Source organism: Pempheris klunzingeri, chromosome 22 (assembly GCF_042242105.1).
Source record: "Pempheris klunzingeri isolate RE-2024b chromosome 22, fPemKlu1.hap1, whole genome shotgun sequence".
NCBI classification, from domain to species: domain Eukaryota; kingdom Metazoa; phylum Chordata; class Actinopteri; order Acropomatiformes; family Pempheridae; genus Pempheris; species Pempheris klunzingeri.
Window position 1 is genome coordinate 8082761 of NC_092033.1, and position 18932 is coordinate 8101692.

The 18932-nt window shown below is 42.5% G+C and overlaps 2 protein-coding genes across 5 annotated transcripts in view; one reads left to right on the forward strand and one right to left on the reverse strand.

Moving 5' to 3' along the window:
* The window catches only part of LOC139221582 (ELKS/Rab6-interacting/CAST family member 1-like), a 112958-nt gene that overhangs the window by 82318 nt on the left and 11708 nt on the right, over positions 1-18932 (reverse strand). For all 4 annotated transcript variants that reach the window (XR_011585891.1, XR_011585890.1, XM_070853494.1 and 1 more), the window contains exons 3-8: positions 18458-18535; positions 18213-18368; positions 4499-4755; positions 4236-4407; positions 1419-1493; positions 477-632 (exon numbers count right to left, since the gene is read on the reverse strand). Coding sequence is in view for 2 of the 4 variants with exons in the window: in XM_070853494.1 (XP_070709595.1) it covers positions 477-632; positions 1419-1493; positions 4236-4407; positions 4499-4755; positions 18213-18368; positions 18458-18535 (894 nt within the window). In the remaining 2 variants the exon portion in view is untranslated. The remainder of the gene's footprint in view (positions 1-476; positions 633-1418; positions 1494-4235; positions 4408-4498; positions 4756-18212; positions 18369-18457; positions 18536-18932) is intronic.
* The window catches only part of LOC139221584 (proline-rich protein 5-like), a 255194-nt gene that overhangs the window by 57197 nt on the left and 179065 nt on the right, over positions 1-18932 (forward strand). The window lies entirely within an intron of this gene.

Here is an 18932-nt window from a genome sequence, read left to right on the forward strand (position 1 = left end):
CAAAACACATGGAGGTTTGTGGTTGATTCAGTTACTGAAACACAACTGTCCCTCGTCTTCAGTGTTTGTATTTCCAAAACAAGGACGAAAGGCATTTAATTTATTGCTATGAACATCTAAGAACGCATACAAACAATGACGACATCAAAGACAAACAAAACATACTGTAAAAAAAGAGGTGTAAATTAATTCCTTCAACGTGAAGATGAGATACAAAAACCAGAACAGACAAAAACAAACACAACTCAACTATAACAAGCAAAAACAGACAAAAAATAAAATCCATATTTGTTTTGTTGTGTCTCCCACAGTAGCCCCTCTTGTTCTTGACACTTAAGTTGTATCCATCAAGTATAAAGAAATCAAGTTATTTTCCAGCAAGCAAAATCCTGCTATCGACAAGCATATAAGGTGTGTGTGTGTGTGTGTGTGTGTGTGTGTGTGTGTGTGTGTGTGTGTGTGTGTGAATCTGTCACCTTGTTCTTCATGAACTTGGAGTGGGATCTGTAGACCTCCATCTGTTTGATCTCCTCCTCCCTCTCCTCGCTGCTCAGAGCCCCATTGGACTTGAGCATGTTCACCTCCTCCTCCAGCTCTCTCAAGCCGCGCTCCAGTGAGCTGATCTTGGCATCCTGGCAGGACATCAACACGCTCATGTTAAGAGGAAAGACCAGGCCTGATTTTTACTGTACCTGGACCTTAAATATCATTTTTTAAAAAAGGAAATATATTCCTTTGGTTTCTGTCAGATGAGCAGAGCTGGAAATTCAATCAAAGAAAAGTCAGTAAGAAATGGTAACATCAACGAGACTGAGGAGTTGCGGAATAGAACATAAATGACATTAAGGGCAGACAGACTGAGTTACTCTCAGGATTTACATCCTTGATCTTCGGTTTTAGCAATATCCACACAGGCTGACTTAAGAGATGCAGAGTAAATATGAGCAACATGAAGTGGCTCAAATGAACAATAACTGTACTGATGTGAACATGTCTGCAGTAATACAGGCTGCCAGTATTAACATTTCCTCCTCATACTGTTGATATTGCAGGTTTGAAAATGTGGAGAAGAACCTGCAGAAGTACCTCCACCAGAGGGAGCAATTTGAATTCTATTGGTAGTTTGGTAATTGGGCTTTGGTAATTGTTTTGGTACAGTTAGGAACTCTTATTCTCTACTTTTGAGTCTAGCATGTTTTTATATAATGAAGATCAAAATATGGAATTTAGCAAATAATATTTGATGAAATAAAATTGTACAATGTGCTGCATTGGCACAGATATTCAGACACAATAAAAGACTTATTGTGTATTCTCTTTGCATTAAGTTCTTTATTTCTGAGACAAACTTCTCTACATTCATCATATAGAATAAAGTGACACATTAACATGAAATAATGAACACTAATTGTGTTTACCTTCATTTCGATGACTGTCTGCAAGGCCTTGGTCTTGGTTGACTCTGGAGCTGCTTCGTACCTCCTGTGCAGCTCCTGAGAGACACAGACACCACGATGGTCAGCAGACGGCAAAGAAAGAGACACAGAGGGTTGGCGAGAGGAGTGGAGCGAGGGTATAGAAGGTCGCGGGCCAGGACAGGAGGCGACAACGACTGGCGGAGGGGGATGGCGAGAGGGCTGAATGGTGGGTGTAGGCCGCGGAGCAGGCGCAGGGAAGGATGGCGAGCGCTGGAGGGAAGGATGGACGGCAGAGGCGACGACAAAAGAGGGATAGTGGGGAGGAGAGGAGGCAGGGAGGACAACGGGATGGATGGAGTGGCGATGGGAAGGTGGGGAAGGTGCGGGGAAGGAGGGAGAGGAACATAGTGGGTGATTGCGCGAGGGGGAGAAATGAGGTATGGGATGGAAGGCGGGAGACACATGGAAAGGGGGAGGAACTGGGATGGAGGGAGAAACAGGAAAAGAGGGAGAGATGGGGATGGAGGGGGACATGGGAATGAAATGTTTCCCTCTGGCAGAGGCGCTGGCTTTTAGCCTCCTTGGGTCGATCCGTCCATCCCACATTCTTCAGACCGTGAGGAACGCCACTGACTGAGCGGACACCGACTCAGCCTCAAATGTGAAGGAACGATCAAATCTGACAGCCTGAAATGATGCTAATTCAATTAATGAAGTCCCAGCTTTGAAGCCTTTAGGTTCAAATGAAAAAGTCCAAATCAAATCAAACAAATCAATTCAAATGAAGAAATCCAGTCTTATGGCTTCAAATGCTTGAAAATCAAACTACAGGATGCCAGTTTCAATCTCCTACAGCAGCATGCTGAAAATCATGCAGTCATTTGGTAGATCTACATTTGGTTTCTTTTCCTAAAACTTCCCAAATTCTCAAAAAAAAAAATCTCCAAGGTCAAAATTCAAAACTCAAAATGAGCTACATGCAACGAAATCTGCATCTGTCTGGCTGTTGTGACCACATCACAACTCTCGAGTCGAATGACGTGAGAGCAAAAGGGGGAGAGCAAGAAGGGGGAGTGTGGCAGTAGATGTAAAGGCACAAAAAGAGACAGAAAGGACGGGAAGAAAGAGAGGGAGAGGGAGGGAATGAAAGCAGAGGGGAGGACGGAGCAGTGTATGCATCACTGCTTTTCTTTGGAGGAAACACACTTAAAGGCTAACAAAGACGGCTAATGCATGAGCCAGGAAGCACAAAAACACACATATGTGAAAGGGACAGTAGGGTGCCGTGGCTTAAGGCGCTAGTATGAATACCATGAATGTTCACACAGACACACACATACTAGACATTCCCTGAAAAAAAAGGTTTCTTGGTTGGTTATCACTTCCTCGAGAGAGTTAAAGGTATAATGACGTCTAACTAACTATATATGTCGCATGTATGTTTACTAGATTAGTCCCTGTGTTGTACTACTGCTGAGCATTTTTTTGTTCTATCTATCCATCCATCCATCTACAGTTTGATTAATTAAACTTTAATTCAATTAAAGTCATGTGATTAGATTTCAGTAGCTTAGATTATTTTCCTCCACAGAGAAATCTCACTTTTCACTGCTGTGCCTGAGCTCCATCCCCTTTAGAGACATTCTTGAAGAATTCTGAAAATGTTGCTCTCTTTTTAGCTGCAGGAAGTTACACGAACTGCTCTGTTAATTAGTGTCCCAAAAACAAGTGTCAGCAGTACAGCAGGAAGTCTGTAAGACAATTGCTCAACAGACTACTGTAATTTTCACTTAAGCATGGACTGAAACTATATTCCAGATGTTGCATAATCTTATTCTGGTTTTCCTGAGGTGTTTTCTGCTTCGCAATTAGTAATGCCTGCTGTCAAATACTGTCAAAAAACAGAAACTCTGTCCAGCACACTGATGCAATGTGAAGCAACATGGGCCCAAAGATGTGTTAGAATAATAGTCTGAAGAGACTGTATCTCCTGCGTAAGTTTTTTTAAATAAGTTTTCTTCCTGAGCCTTTGTCTCAGTCATTTGCTGCCTATGATACATCTAACACTCTATCACTTGCTCTCATGTGTGTGTTTATGTGTATTACTCCCTGACAGATGTGTCCCGCTGTGCACTTGGAGCTGCTCATAAAAGGCTGGTCTGAGATCAGTTGTTTTGTTTTTGTTTTTTTAAGTCACTGAAACAGTTGTCAGCCTGGTTTAAAATAAATAAAACTATCACCCATATAATGTTAAACCGTCTCTACACACTGACAAACACATTAGTGTATTACGATCAAAATATACTTGTTTTTTATATTTGAAAAATGAACTTAGTATTGAATGAGTTATTGTTTCTGGAAATTCAGGTGTCCAGGATGTCCATCAGAGGTATTTTTTTAACTAAAAAAAACATTTTGTTACTGAAAAGTTGAACGTCCACATTTGATCATTTGTTGTTCATTAGCAGTATTTTACCACAAGGTGGAGCTGTTGTACACAACAAAAAAACACATTGATGAACAGAGAGTACATGAACAGCTGAGCGAGAAACTTTGAGACACAGCGATCATGAGAGAGTAGAAAAGATGGGATAAAGTGTGCTTTCCTGTGTATTTGAGCGTGAGTTCTTGTTTCTGTCTTGTATTAAAACTGAATTACGAGCCAAATGGTGGAAGCAGCCAAAGGACTTGCCTTGGATATGACATGGTTTGATTTGCACACACTCACATCTGGCCGTACACAAAGGCACACACCCACACACATGGGAATGCTTGAATGCACTTTGTTTCTTCCTCGTCAGTCCCATACACACACACCTCTCTGAGCTGAAGCATCTCCTTGTCTTTTTGCTCCAGCAGGCCCTCCAGCTGGTGGATGGTCATCTCGGCATCGGCCAGTCGCCTTGTTCGTTCATGATCCTCCTCGGTTGCCCGTGACGACAGGCCTTTACTCTGCAGCATCTCCAGTAACTTCTTTATGGACTCATCCCTGTTGAAAAGGACAGATGTTACACATGATGGCAGCTGAAAATGGCAACAAGAGGCCCAGGTAATTATGCAAATTTAAAGTTTATCTTCACCTGGCGGTTAGCGTGTGTTTCTGTGTGTCTATCCTCAGCTCCATTTCTTCCACAGTCTTCCTCAGGAGAAAGAGCTCCTTCACCTGTCGCTCATATTCGCCCTGGAGACGCAGGAAGTTCTCCTCTGTCATTTCCTGAGGGGGGATGACCTGGCCTCCGAGGAGACCAGACTCTGAGTAATCAGACTGGAAGAGCTGATTGAGATCTCGCTGGATTCGGACTTCATCTTGTAAAGCCTGGATGGTGCACTGAAGATGCTGGAGGGAGAGAAAGGAGTTCAGTTTAGAGTTATAAATGGAAGAGAGTGTGTGGATGTCATGGTGACAGTGCTGAAGAGATTAATGGAGTACAAATTAGGATTTTTACCAGTCCATTGCACAACAGGACTATAAAACATTTGGAGAGATCTGACATGATTGTTAATCAGTACTATCTACTTGACATTTATTGTACCAGAAGCGGAGATTTTAGGCTTTCCAATTTTACAGCCCGTGTGAAACTAGTGTAGGTTACAAACCAGCCACTGCAGGAAACCACCCAACAACCGAGGTATCTGGTCCATAAAGACCCTCAGTTCAATTATGTGTGTCGACTGGTTTGTGGTAAAAAGGTATTGTGAAACAGGGCGTTGCTTGGGGGCATCTGCTGCAGTAATGCTGGCTTTGTAACCATAGATACCAGGATGCCATTTTCTGGGAGAGCAACCCAGGGCGGACCTAGAACATGCTGCGCGGATTATATCTCCCAGGTGACCTGGGAGCACTTGGTTATCACCAGGAAGAGCTGAGGTTACAGGGCAAAAGGACATTTGGTCTGCTGCACAAACAGGCTGTTTTCACTGCAGAGCTGATAAGACTAAGCAAGTTGAAAAGGGATGGATGGATGGATGGATGGATGGCCTCATGTTATCTTATATAAAATGTATTCAAATACAATCAACCCAATGAGATAAACAGATCTAAAATTTGGGAAAAGTGAGCACCAGTGTAGTATCATTATAATCAATGAGTTGAGGCATCAGTATTGTTATCAGGAAGTAAAAAAACGTTTTCTGGTGTGAATCTGTAAAGCCCTAAGAGGTCACTTGACTACTGTGATCAATGCATTTGTTTAAATTCGATGAATGATTTATTTAAAAAACAAGACATTAAGCAACGTGTGTGAGTGACTGGCTGGCTGAGACAGCATACAGCATGTGTATGTCATCTTGAGTGAGTGGGTGTGTTAGAAAAGCTGTTGGCAGGTTAGTATCAGCACCATCATGGCTGAGGACAACGTGACACGAGTCCCCCTGAGTCAGATAAAAGAAACCGTGTGTGTGTGCATGCGTGTGTTGTCACTATGATGTCCCCAGAATTTTAAAAAATGCGTCACACACAACCTGAACAATGGCCAGGTCATCACTGCATGAGTCATGGAGTATTTCCAGAGATAAAAATAATATAGCAAAGTGCTGAGAGAGACAGTGCATGAATGAGAGCAGAAGTAAATGGGAGCTTAAAAAAGAAAATGAGACAAGACAAAGAAAGTTGAGAAGTTACAAAGCAGAGATGCTATTGCTCCCCTGCAGCTATTGCTGATCAACATTGATGATGGAAGGAACAAGATTAAAGGAAAAAGGGAAGTGACAGATGAGCGGGGAGGCAAAGAAAAACAATTCTTAGATATTAAGGAAGCAAAAAGTGAAGAGAAAAAGGAAACGCGGCAGATAGAAATCACAAACATACTGCATGCTCGCGCAGAGACATGTAAATAGAACAGGATGAAAGGTAATTAGATAATATCAAAGCGACTGTCTTTTATGATAGCTCTTCGTCATTTTGATGAGAGAGAACCGTGTTTCCTGCTGTCTTGTCCAGTTCTATTGAGAGAAATGTACAGAATATTGAAATGAAAAACATGATTAAAAAGTATCTTTACATTTAATCCTCTTCTTTCCTCTTTGTTGCACCAGGTGCGTTTGTGTGAGTGCGTTGGTCTGCTTACTCACACAATAGCTCCTCACATACACACACACACACTTGGCAACTAGGATTCCTCCCTTAGACATGCAAACACTGACCTACTAATACGCTGAAAATATGCAAGAGCTTGTGCAAAATGTCAATTGTTTTGATTAGCGCGTAAAAGTCGATCAACAGAAGATTAACAGAAAAAACGCAGCTGTGTGTGTCAAAAGTGTAGACAGAGAGAGACACACACACACACACACACACACAGCCATGCTCATTACAGTAACATGCATAGGATATAGAGTATTTCGTGTGCTACTCAGGCATTAAAGAAATGCATGCCTACATCCGTCATTATATGCTGTAATCGGTTAGGAAAACACACACATACACACACAGTCACACACATATTCACATCAAGCATCCAAAAGTATGTCAGAGCTGCAGAAATTACACACACACACACACACACACACACACAAAGCCAAGATAGTCACGCTCACAGAAACGCAAATCATACGTACAACTTCAAAGCACAACATATAAAAAATTCAGAATCACAAACACACACACACAGACACACACACACACACACAAGGGCTCCCACCCCCCCCCAACTCACACACAGCTGGAATGTAGAGCAGAGAAATGCCAGACCACAAGAGGGAGGGAAGGAAAAGAGGGAGTGACATATAAAAAGGAAGCAAGCAGAGAGAAACAAAAACAGGGAGGGAGATAAGGAGAAGGCAAGAAAAGTTGGAGAAAACAGAATGTTAATTGTGTCTGGCAGAAACAGATGGAGGGATGAAAAGGAGGAGGAGGAAAGAGAGAGAGAGAGAGAGAGAGAGAGAGAGAGAGAGAGGGTCAGAATGCAAGAGATGATTTTCCTCTCAGTTTCTGCTGAGTCGTCTTAGGCTCCTTCACCTCTGACCCTGCCAAACACTTCCTGACCCGGGGGGCCGAGAGGGGCAGCAACCACTCAAAACAGAGACAGAGACGCAAAGACACGAGCATTCTCACATGGACCGTACACAGTCTGGACACAGTCACTGTCAGTCACACAGTGCACACACAAACAAGTCATGGAACAACATGTCAATCAAAACGTGTAGTGAAATGCAATTTCCTAAATACTAATCGCTGTATTTATATAATATTCTATATTATTTACACTGCAGTTTCTAATTCATTGTCACATTTGAAAGATAAAATAGCAAGACAGAGAAACACATGTAAACTGTGTACAAATATGACAAACAAGAAGACAATTCATGATGACAAATCTCCCCTTCAGCTGACTGAGGGAAGGGTGGATAAACTCATCAAGCTGACGTTAACAAGTGCGAGACGGGATATTATCTTGATCTTAGTCATCTTCGGCAAACCAAAACTTCTGAATTTGATTGACCAGTTCTAATATTTACATTTAGAAATCCTGTGACAAGACCAACAGAGTACTTCTGTCGATGTCTTCTCTCCATGCTTGGTGAGGTGCTTCATTGTGTTACTCTTATTCACAGTTTTTCTTTCCCATTTTATGCATTTATCTGTGTCAGATGCCACAGGCGTGTAGCGTAGCCCTACTTTTGAATGTTTTCAGTGGCATCTCATCATGCTTAACTGCCAACCATGTCACTTAGCCTGCGCTCGACTTCACCGCCACAGGCTGTAAGGGTTGTAGCTACAGTGATTGGCTGTGAACAAAAACATACAAATAGTCTTTTTTTTTTTAGATCTGTGTACAAAAAGGGTCAAATGCGGGTATAATTTGACTGAAATCAACACTACTTGGCACTGGGCTATTTCAGTCAATACCTTCATGGCATCAAGTACTGCTACCCAGCCCTACAGACTATGTATGTACTGTACATGATGCTAGTGACAAGCAAATTCATGAATACGACGACAGAATGCATTTATTTTCACACACTGGAGCTCAGCGGACTGAAATGCCATGTCTGTGTAGTGTATGAACATGAGACAGTCCAACAACTCCTGAAATGTCACAATGTTTGTGAATAATATCTGCACAAACCACCGTGACTGTATTTTACATGCATTTAAGTAACCAGGTTACTCAAAAACCAGAGTTTTAAGGCCCTCAAGCTGCTGCCTTGAAAACGTTAGTGGCTACTAGTGGTTGTGATATCAATTAACACAAACTGAAGCAATGAGTTCCTCCAACAAGCTGTTAATAACAACCTTCATCAGCATCCATCTGTATTTTGTATATTGTCTGAATGTGATGCGGGCTGGTGGCTACACTTGTCTAAGTACCCAGAGGCATCAAATAATCCATATGGTCGAAAGAGAACACTATTATTTCTCTTTTTTTCCCACAACTTGAACTTTTAAGCAACACACTTTTGGTTTGCTTCATGATCACAGAGCTGGTGGAACCTAAAAAGGTTGGAGAAATATTAGAGGAATCTCAGAGTAACCATCATGGCCTGCACTCAGTCCATTACAGCAGTGGTTCCCAATCTTTTCTGCTTGTGACCCCCTTTACCTCACTTGACTGGGAGTCACCTCATAATATCGCTACCTTATGCAAAGTTTCATGATTGCGATTAGATCCAGTTTTCAGCAGCATGGATGCTTGAAATGTGGGACTTAACATAGCGTGATCATGACTTTCCTGCATAGGGTCACCTCACTAGAAGGGCTGAAATGGTTTTGTAGCTGTGGGTCAATGTGCTGGACATGGAACATGACTGAATTTAGGTTTCAGGAAGAAATAAAATCTATTGAAAAACAAATTAATGATCCTTTGTTGTCTACTGAGCAGTCTACATAATTCCTGTCCATATTTAGAGGAAGAAGAGAAGTGAAGAAAAAATTCACTTGTAAATATGGTGACAATTTTTTCACAGGCTCGTCACCCCCCCCTCAGGCCACTGCTCATCTGTCGTTCAATATTAACCATCTCTCTGTTATTACTCCTCCATCTCATCCCTCGCTTATTCTGCACTCGCACGGTGAGTCACGCTTCCCCTTCGCAAACAGACACACACTGTGACAGAGACACATGCACACACACAGACACACACGCAAGCGCACACACACACACACATGCACATCGAGCGCACCATAATGCCCACACGCAGACATCGTGTTGGAGTCAGTGGTCATGCTGTTTGTGTGTGTGTGTGATGACCGCGAGCAGTTTAAAAGCGTCGCCCACTCAGGCATCAGACAACAGGCAGATTAACACACTCACTTCTCTTCTCTGAAGGTGGAGGATGAAGAACATAACGAAGAGGAGGAATGAGTGGAAAAAAACACAAGAAAATCCATCATTTTCCAAAAGAAAGGGCGTAAGCTGATGGAGGAAAATAGTATCATGTTGTATATATGTATGACAAGATAAGAGGGAAGACAAGAATGGATATGAATGAATGAGAGGAGGCGGCGAGAGATTAAATGAGAGGAGGAAGAATGAATTAAAAATGGCCAAGAGGGGAGAGAGAAGGGGAAAGTAAAATGCTGACCTTAATCAGTCACTTTTCAGAGATTCAACATCAGGGTCAGTGGTGGGTTTTAAGAGTCAGAGGAGAGGAGAGGAGAGGAGAGGAGAGGAGAGGAGAGGAGAGGAGAGGAGAGGAGAGGAGAGGAGAGGAGAGGAGAGGAGGAACATTGCAGCAGTCACATTTATTCAACATAGACACGTCACAAGGGTCAAGCTCTTTGAACCAGACAGAATGACTGACAGATAGACTGCTATATAGATAGAGTTTAGATGGGCAGGGTGGGAAAAAAAAATCAGCAGCAGGAAAAGGGGAGTGCCTGCACTGTAATTCTGTTCATTCCTCACTAACTCTTCCCAAACCCTCTCCTTATAAGGAGGGACATGGCTACCACAGGCCTCCACACACACACGCACTCTTACAGAGAGGGAAAGTGGAGAAAGTGAGAGAGGGAGAGAGAGAAAACTCACAAAATCACAGCCTTGTAGGAAAAGAGGGAAGAATGACTCTCTCTTTCCTTTCAGTTTCAAATCTCTCTATGTCTTTCCACCATAAAACGAACACTGTGCCTTTATAAAAGAACAGCAGAGGGAAAAGAGAGCTACTTCTCCCCCTCTCCCTCTCTGCATTAAAGTTAAGGTTTACAAGGCTCCCGAGAGTAGAAGTCTCCTACTTTTTTCTCTCCCTCTCTCTCTCTTTCTCTCTCTCTCTCTTGGTTAAATTCTCTCCACGGATCTCTTTTACTCTTCCTAGTCTATTCCTCGCTACTCCCTCTCCTCTCTCCGTCCATCTGCCTTTTTTCTCCCCCGCTACCATTCCCTGTATTGACTTCATTCCCTCTTCCTCTCCATCCCTCTCTCTTTCTCACCTATCCCTCCATCCTGACTAAATAAACACACAGGTTTGAGGACCATCTGTTACTGATGAGCATTCATGTGTGAAAAAAACACACACAAAATCCACCCAACACACACACACTTGAATGCAGAGATAATAGCTGTGATAATAAACTCCTTTTGGAGGCTTTTTTTTAAAGTTAAGAACTAAAAAACTAAGCGAAACGATGGAGGCTGTGAGCGTCGCACACATGCACATGAGTTTGGACACACTTGTACAGTATGCTGACACGAGCACACACACACACAGATACACACAAGAAAGGAATAATGAGTCATGGGTTGATGAGCAGAGGATGGAAAGAGGTGCAGACTGTAAGCAACAGAGGGAGGAAGGCACGTCAGGCAGAGGGAGGCAGGGAGATGATTGTCACTGTTCTTTAAGAAACGCTGTATCGTGTATCACAGGCGGGCAGAAAAGAGATCTTTTTGAAATTTTTGCTGAGCCTGCGCGCCGTCTTTTGTAGGACTGCCCTGCATCATATTCGCACAGTCAAACACATTCACACTCAGATGTGCGCAGTCCAGCTTCAGTCCCTCCGTTGCTGACTGTACAACAGCAAGCATTTAAAGAAAAACTCCCACAGGCTGCTGTCTCTTAAATCAGCTATGTCTGAGCAATCAGTCAGCTAAAGGATGGGTTCAAAAATGATCACTGTGCCTTTTTCTGCTGGACACAAAAACATCCGTACTTAAGATTGTGGGGAAGGTGAACAAGCAGGATGCAGTTTCAATCTGTGGCCCCAATTCAGAGAAGCTGGAAAATTAAGGTTTATTACCACTTCATGTGGGTGTTATTTGTGTAGTTTTGGCCATCTTTTTTTATCTGTAATGAGAACATCGTACCCATCAAGATAATTGCTTAGAACTGGGAACACAGTTCACAAAGAATAATCAGAAACACAATCATAGAGGTCTAAGCAAACCCTCAGATTACATAAAATTATTTGAAGCATACAACAAAAGACAACAATCTAACACAAAATGTCTGGCATGTTCAAAATGACATTCATCACAGTTAACATGCTTCACTGTAACCTTGAGCTACTATACCAACTGCGCATGCTCACAGTTTCCCTGTGCAGTGGTGGCTTATCACGATAATTTCACGGTCACTTCTGCCTTCACCTCCAAACAAACACGGCGCTTTGGATGATCTGGCTAAACTGTTGGCCTGTTTACAACTTTTCTAATAACCGGATCAATCTTGTGTTTTGCCCCATTGGACCTAGTTTTAGAGATGTTACTGTAATCCCCATCTTCTCATCAGTCGCTGGGTGAGATAACGGTTCGACTGAACACACAAACATATTTGTCTACTGATCAGGTCAGCTGACTGATTTCATCACAGAAGAGCGGAGAGACAGCAGAGACTGCAGATTTGTAGATCTGCAGCTGAGAAGCGTGACTCACGAGGAATGCACAAAATGTTTGCAGAATCCTTGTGTGTGTGTGTGTGTGTGTGTGTGTGTGTGTGTGTGTGTGTGTGTGTGTGTGTGTGTGTGTGCGCGCGTGTTAAGCCTTTTCTCTTTGACTCTCTTTCCATAAATCCCTCCCCTCCCCTTCCTCTGCCTCATCTGTAACTCCCATCCAAGAGATTTCCATCCAAGTTTCACTTTTAACAAGAAAACCCAGCAGTCGTCTTGTCAAAAAAAACAACCTAAAATACAGTTCGATACATTCCAGATTAAATGCCGATCTCTGAATTCCATTTAATCCTCTTTTTGGTTACAATCTCACCTCCTATGGTTAAGACTCCAGATAAATGGCTTATAGGACATTGTTGCCAATTGGCTATGAGTAAGAAGACAATATGTGATCAGTGCAATAATATCTCCCCCATGGTGTCCCCATTTCCTCTCTCTCCTTACTTCATCCCTAACTCCTCTCTTTGAGCCAATCTACCACTTCCATCTTTTCCATCCTCCTTTTCTTCACCCATTTCTCTCTTGTCACATCGACATACATCAGTGTTTCCATTTCACTACATTGCATCTGCTGTTTTCAGCTCAATTTGTCTGTGCCGTCCATCCATCTCTCCTGCTTTCCTTCCTCCTCCTGGCACTTGTCTCCAGGTCTCCGGCTTGATCTATCCTTCTTATCCACTTTCCTAATTTCCTCCCTCTTCCTGTCTACGTTTTACACATCTTTACATCTCAATCCATCTTTGTGATGCCCCCCTCTCCGTCCTCCCCCTCTCTCTTCCTCTCGGGTCTATGCTGGTGTACGGATTGCCGGTCAAGCATTTTTTGCAGCCAGCTGGCGCAGAAATTCTTGCTGGCAACATTTCTTTTCTGTACAGTAAATGGAAATCTCACGCAGGAAACACTTGGCACCGTCTATTTTTGTTGGTTTCTAACAAATTTGAACCCATGAGGACAAGCTCAACGCCAGCCCGGAGTAATGAAATTAGAAATGTAAGATGCCCAGTTTAAATCCAGGTGTAATAACACTGAGTGCTGAGCGGTGATTATAATTCTTTACTCAGTCAGCACACCAACCGTTCCATGGTGCATTTACAATATATTTATGCTAAAATATCTCTTTTGTCTTTTCATACTATCCTTTGTTTTTAACTTAGAACTCTAGTTAAGTGAATAAATGTCTTTGGTTGGGATTTTGAACTGGTTTCAGATGGTTTAAGCATTTCTGAGGATAAGGTCAGAGTTATGGTGGCACCATCCATTTACACATTAACCTAAGGCCTTATTTACTGCCATGTTCATAGAGTGGAAAATACACTCAAGTGCCAGTCTGTGTCTCCTTCTCTCTGTCTTTCTAACTGTGTTGCTCTGAGTGAAAGAGAAAAAAGCAGGAAAAAGGAGGACGGCTGAATAAGGAAGGAGAAGGGAAGAAAGGCAATCTCGCATTCTCCATCTCATCTCAGTCATCCCACCCTCGGCCTGAAGGCAAAGTGCCGTCCAGGTGTAACGGGCACTGTGTTCACCTGCCTGTTTGGATTAACCTCCTCACTCACACACACACACACACACACAGCCAGCCACGGAGAGGAAGAGCTGACAAACCAACAGACCTTTTTGCCCACTGGTCTCAATAGCTAGTACGTTTGCCACTTTATTCTACCAAAAACAAGCTGGATGAAGACAGATGATTCTGGTATTTTGCATCTATGAACAAATAATCCTCAACCTACACCAGCATCAGTCTGTAAACCTGAAAACAATCTTATTTCACAGGTTTGAGGATTTCCACATAGGAGTAATATCTTCTCCTTCTCTAGCAAGTGTACGCACGCACGAACACACACATATACATCTATTCCAAACCAGCACCTTGAGTATTAGGTTAAATAATTGAAGAGAATGAAAACAGTGCAGCAGTAAAAGTACAACAACCACTGGCTGTTACACTTTCTCTGACGCACACACATACAAACACAATTTCTTCATCATATCGCTGTTTTGTTTTGTTTTGTTACGTGCAAAAACATACATGTTTGATAGAAATAAAAACGGTTGATGCTGTGCAGAGCAGACTAATACTATACATACACAGGAATGTGCATGCAGGCCTGTCTCCATTCGCGTGTACTGTTCATACACTGATGAACACTAATACACAATCATAGGCAACTGTGGACCGCACACGCACGCTTGTGTATACAAAAAGCCCAATTGTCCTGACCCATGCATGAGCCCGCCAACAAACATGCAAGGATGGCACAGACTTCCTCCTGGTACAGTACTCTCTCTATGGCATTGTCTCTATCCCAAACAAACAAACACAGTTGGGAACCGCTTCCCCTAAAAAAGTATATTTCCAAATGAAATGACGAATCAGTCACGCACATACAAAAATACAGTAATGCACATGCACATGAACAAACACGGGCTCGTGTACAGTCATAAGTGCACCGGAAATATGTATGATACTGCTGACAACACTTAGTCACCACAAGCCCCTTTCTCAAACATCCCTCTCTCTCCACCTCTCAAACACATGCTTGTTCTGACGTCACGTGGCTCGCCTGGAGTACAGTAGATGATAGACTGAATCTAGCAGCCACAGAATCGGACAGACAGAGCGGTTATTGTTCAGCCGGTATGATTCAGTGCCGGGACAAACCATGTAGAACAGAGAAGCATACACTGTTCAAAAACTTAATGGTTATTGTTAAATTCATTTGGGGTAATGCATTAATTTAAATAACAGCTTTGGAAAGGTCTCATTTTAGCACTTATTATCAGGTGGATGGTGACAGGATGGAAACAGTGATGCTTAGTTAAACCCTGGATGTCAGGGGTACAATCATGAATGCTAACTGCTGCTTGAGCGTGTATATTTCTTAAATGCAAAGACGGGAGAAGAGAGAAAACCTGTTTTTTCGTGTGTGAAAAAACCTAAGAACGAGGGGAAAAGATGGGCAGAGAGAGAGAAAAGAAAGTAAAGCTTTCCTTTAGCATTCCAGACATTCCTTCTTTTTTTCTCTCCTTTTTTTCCTGAGCTTCTCTCTGTTTCTGCGTGACACATTGTACTTACCTGCTGTGATCAAAGAGGTGGAACGAATTGGGTGAACATTTAAACACACACCAGAAACCAGAGCCAGGCGACGCTCTTAAAGTGACAAAGAAGACGGACAACAGTCACTACGGTATTAGGCTAAATGCAGCAGGCATCCATGGTTAGATGAATAGATTTGTTGGACAGGAGTGTGTCCGTTCTATTGAATTGAGTTCTGCGGCAAAACTGCTCCACAGGCCCAGATGGAGAGCGAGGAGAGCGAGGAGAGGGAGAGGAGGGACAGGGGGCCGTGAAAGAGAGGGAGTCTGAAAGTGGGAGTGACATGATGAGACAGAGAAGAAGAGAGACCAGCGAGAAAGATGTGGAGAGTGTGGTGACAATGAGTAGAAGGTGTGGTAAGAGAAAATTACTGGATGTGGGAAGTGAAACAGGCGGAAGCAACAGGCAGTGCATGTGAAGAGAATAATCATTTGAAGCTCAGCGGGGAAGCAACAAAAAAAGAGCTTCCCATTTAATCCCACTGAGAAATGAAGAAGGTCGTTGTTTTTAATTTACTTTTCTGCAGACAGAAAGTAATAACGTAAAACAAAATACAATCTCTCTCCCATACAGCTTTGAGCAAGCACTCCATCCTGAGAAAGGCTGCAGCCTCTTCCCTCTTGTCACTTTGGTATCATTTGCTAAGAAGCATCACACACCCACTTGGCTAACACAGTATTTTCCCTGTCAATGCTTTCGCTGCCTTTAAAAGCAGCAAATCTGTAAAAAATTTCTAACCTTAAAGCTGCAGCTTTTTTGTATTAACCATGGGTAAAATGTTTGCATGTGAAATGTGTTGCTCGTACCCACAGCAGCTCTACGGAGACTTTTAGCATCTTTTAGCTCAATGTTTAAGTTCTCCTGCCCACAGCGTTACTGTTCTGGTTCACTCTCTCCACTCTTGTGAAGGCAATACTAAAAGCTATTTAAGCCCAATGTCTTGACTTACAAGTTTTTTGACTTACAACTACATAAGACAAAGAAAAGTAAGGATTTTTTTTTAGTAAATGAATGAACAATCAATTTTTTGTAATCACTCATATATTTTCAGACAATCCATAGATAAATATATCTATATTTCTAAGTATGCAATAGACAATAAGATTATTATTGAGTATGACAGTGTTGCGATTATTATACTTATTATTACATTTATTGGATTTTGTCTACAAATACCTATGCCTAACAAGTACAAACATGAGATCAAGGAATGTCTGTTATTCTGGTTTTTATACTATGGTGACGCACTGTAGGAACATGAGAGGAAAGGCAGCGTGCAGAGGGAGGAGCAGAGGAAGAGATAAAGACAGAGGCAGGCAGAGGAAAGGTGAAGATAGTGGGCCAAGCATGAAGGAGGTAAAATAAGTGAGGAAGTGTGGAGGACAGACGGAGGAAGGACGGAGGGTGGAGATGACACGTGCATTCCTCAGCACGGGCTTGACCCAGAGTGCGTGTGTGTGTGTGTGTGTGTGTGTGCGTCTGTGCGTGCACATGGCAGAATTACTGGGAGGTAACTTAATTCGATTTCTAACACGAAGATGATGGCAAAGACAGAGAGAGAGGAGGGGAAGGTAGGAGGGGGGGGGAGGAAAGTGAGAGCTGACTCACCATGTGATGACAGAAATAGAAGAAGAGAAGGAGAATGAGTAAGAAGAGAGGGAAAAAAAAAAAAAAAAGGAGCGAGAGGAGGAAGAAAAGCCAGAGAAGAACAGATAAAGAGAGACTGAAGAGAGGGAAAGTGGGATAATGAGAGCAGGAATTAAAAAGGATGCCTTAAGTTAAAAGGGGATGATTTGTCTGGCGGAAAGAAAGGGAATGAAAGTGAAAGACATAAAAGAAAAGGGAGAGTACATGGTATATTTCCCAGCATTAGAGATCAGAAAATATTCTTGCGTGCCTCAACATGTGTGTTCACTCACTATAACAGCACACACACGTATCCAAGGAGGTGTGTGTGCATAAGTGTGCAGGCAGCTGAGGGAGGCCAAACACATGATAGATTGATCATCATCTGTTCCTTTGTTCTCTCACGCACCGCATCGCTTTGAATAAGTGCACCACACTAGACACACGTTTAGACTCAGAGATTTATAGCTGGACACACATGTGTTCACACGCGCAAGAAAATGGCTGTAAATTTTCTTAGAGCGATTTAATATCTGGTGATGTAATTTCACAACCTGAGATCCTTTCCCACATATTTTTTCACCGTCAAATTTGTTTTGGCAGTCTTTGGAGCAACATCAAAGCCCCAAATAAACTCAAACGCACACGTGTCCAGAGATAAGAGTACCGGTAAATAACCAAAATACGACGAGGACTGAGCACTTTCTGCGCTCGTTTTCAGCTGACTGCGTGTGAAATGAGTCACCATGAGGCAGCAAGTGACTGCAAGTGTGCATGTCATCTCTTGTATAATATCCCTGCCTCCTGCCAGACTAGCCGTGCCTCAGTCTCATCCAGATGGCTTCTTAACCAACAGACAGCTGGGAGTCCCCAACCAGGCAGCCCGCTTCTTCTGCTTACCCGTCTTCAAGGCCGTCTTACAGCAGCCAGACAAATCCACCAGAACGGTCCACAAACAGGGTATGCTCCCTTTGTGCCAGTTTTTACGTTAAACAAATCTGAGTTACAGTTATATCACAGGCAGTAAAGGATAAACCTAATCTAAAGCAAAAACAGGGTTTCTGGAAAAAAGGTAACACTCTAACTTGGATTTCCAGACTTTTCTCACTTAAGAAGAGAATCATGGTCCTGGATTAACTGCAATGACAATGAAATTAACCAAACCCTGGTCAGTGTATTGTTATTAACCCTGAGCAGCGAGCAGTGATAGTCTAGACACCGTCACACACAAACACACACGCCTTTTTCCTACCTGTGTCTCCTCCTGTACCACTCTGTACTGCTCCTTCCACACGGCCATCTTTGTGGCTTCGTCCTTCCTCAGCGCCCTCTCCTTCTTCAGCTCCGGACTCCAGAACGTCTTAATGGAGTTCATAGAGGAGCTCAACTTGGACTCTTTAGCCTCCAGCTAAAAGAAGTCATAATCAATGTGAATTTATTTTAATGGATGTCTGTTTGTACTGATTAACCTTAATGCAAGTCTTCAGGTGGCCTTACTTCTCTGCGTAGTAGTTCATTCTCTCTCAGCACTTCTCTTAATTGTGTCTGCAGGTCTGACATTGCACCATCTCTCACCTGGTAACACACACAAATACATAGTGTCAGCAACATCATTATTTTTGCTCATGTCTTCCAGTTAAAAAATAACACTTTATTTAGCTGTTACTACTGAGACCTAAAATCTACCGCACAAGTAAGAGAAATCAAAATAAGGAGAGAAAGTATTCAATACTGTATGTGAAGCATTTTGAGACTGATTTTGAGGTGTTAAAAACTTGTCTACAAATATCCATGCAAATAACCATCATTCAATATTTTAGTTTGTGTGCTCCACCTAATTTCAGTTTTAATGAGAAAATGCTCTCTGTGAAAATGATTAATTTGTCTAATTCTTGACTTCAGAAAACAGGAGTGTATCAAAAATATCCTGGATGAATTTAAGAACAACCAGACTCGTCTTTTGTTTTCATTA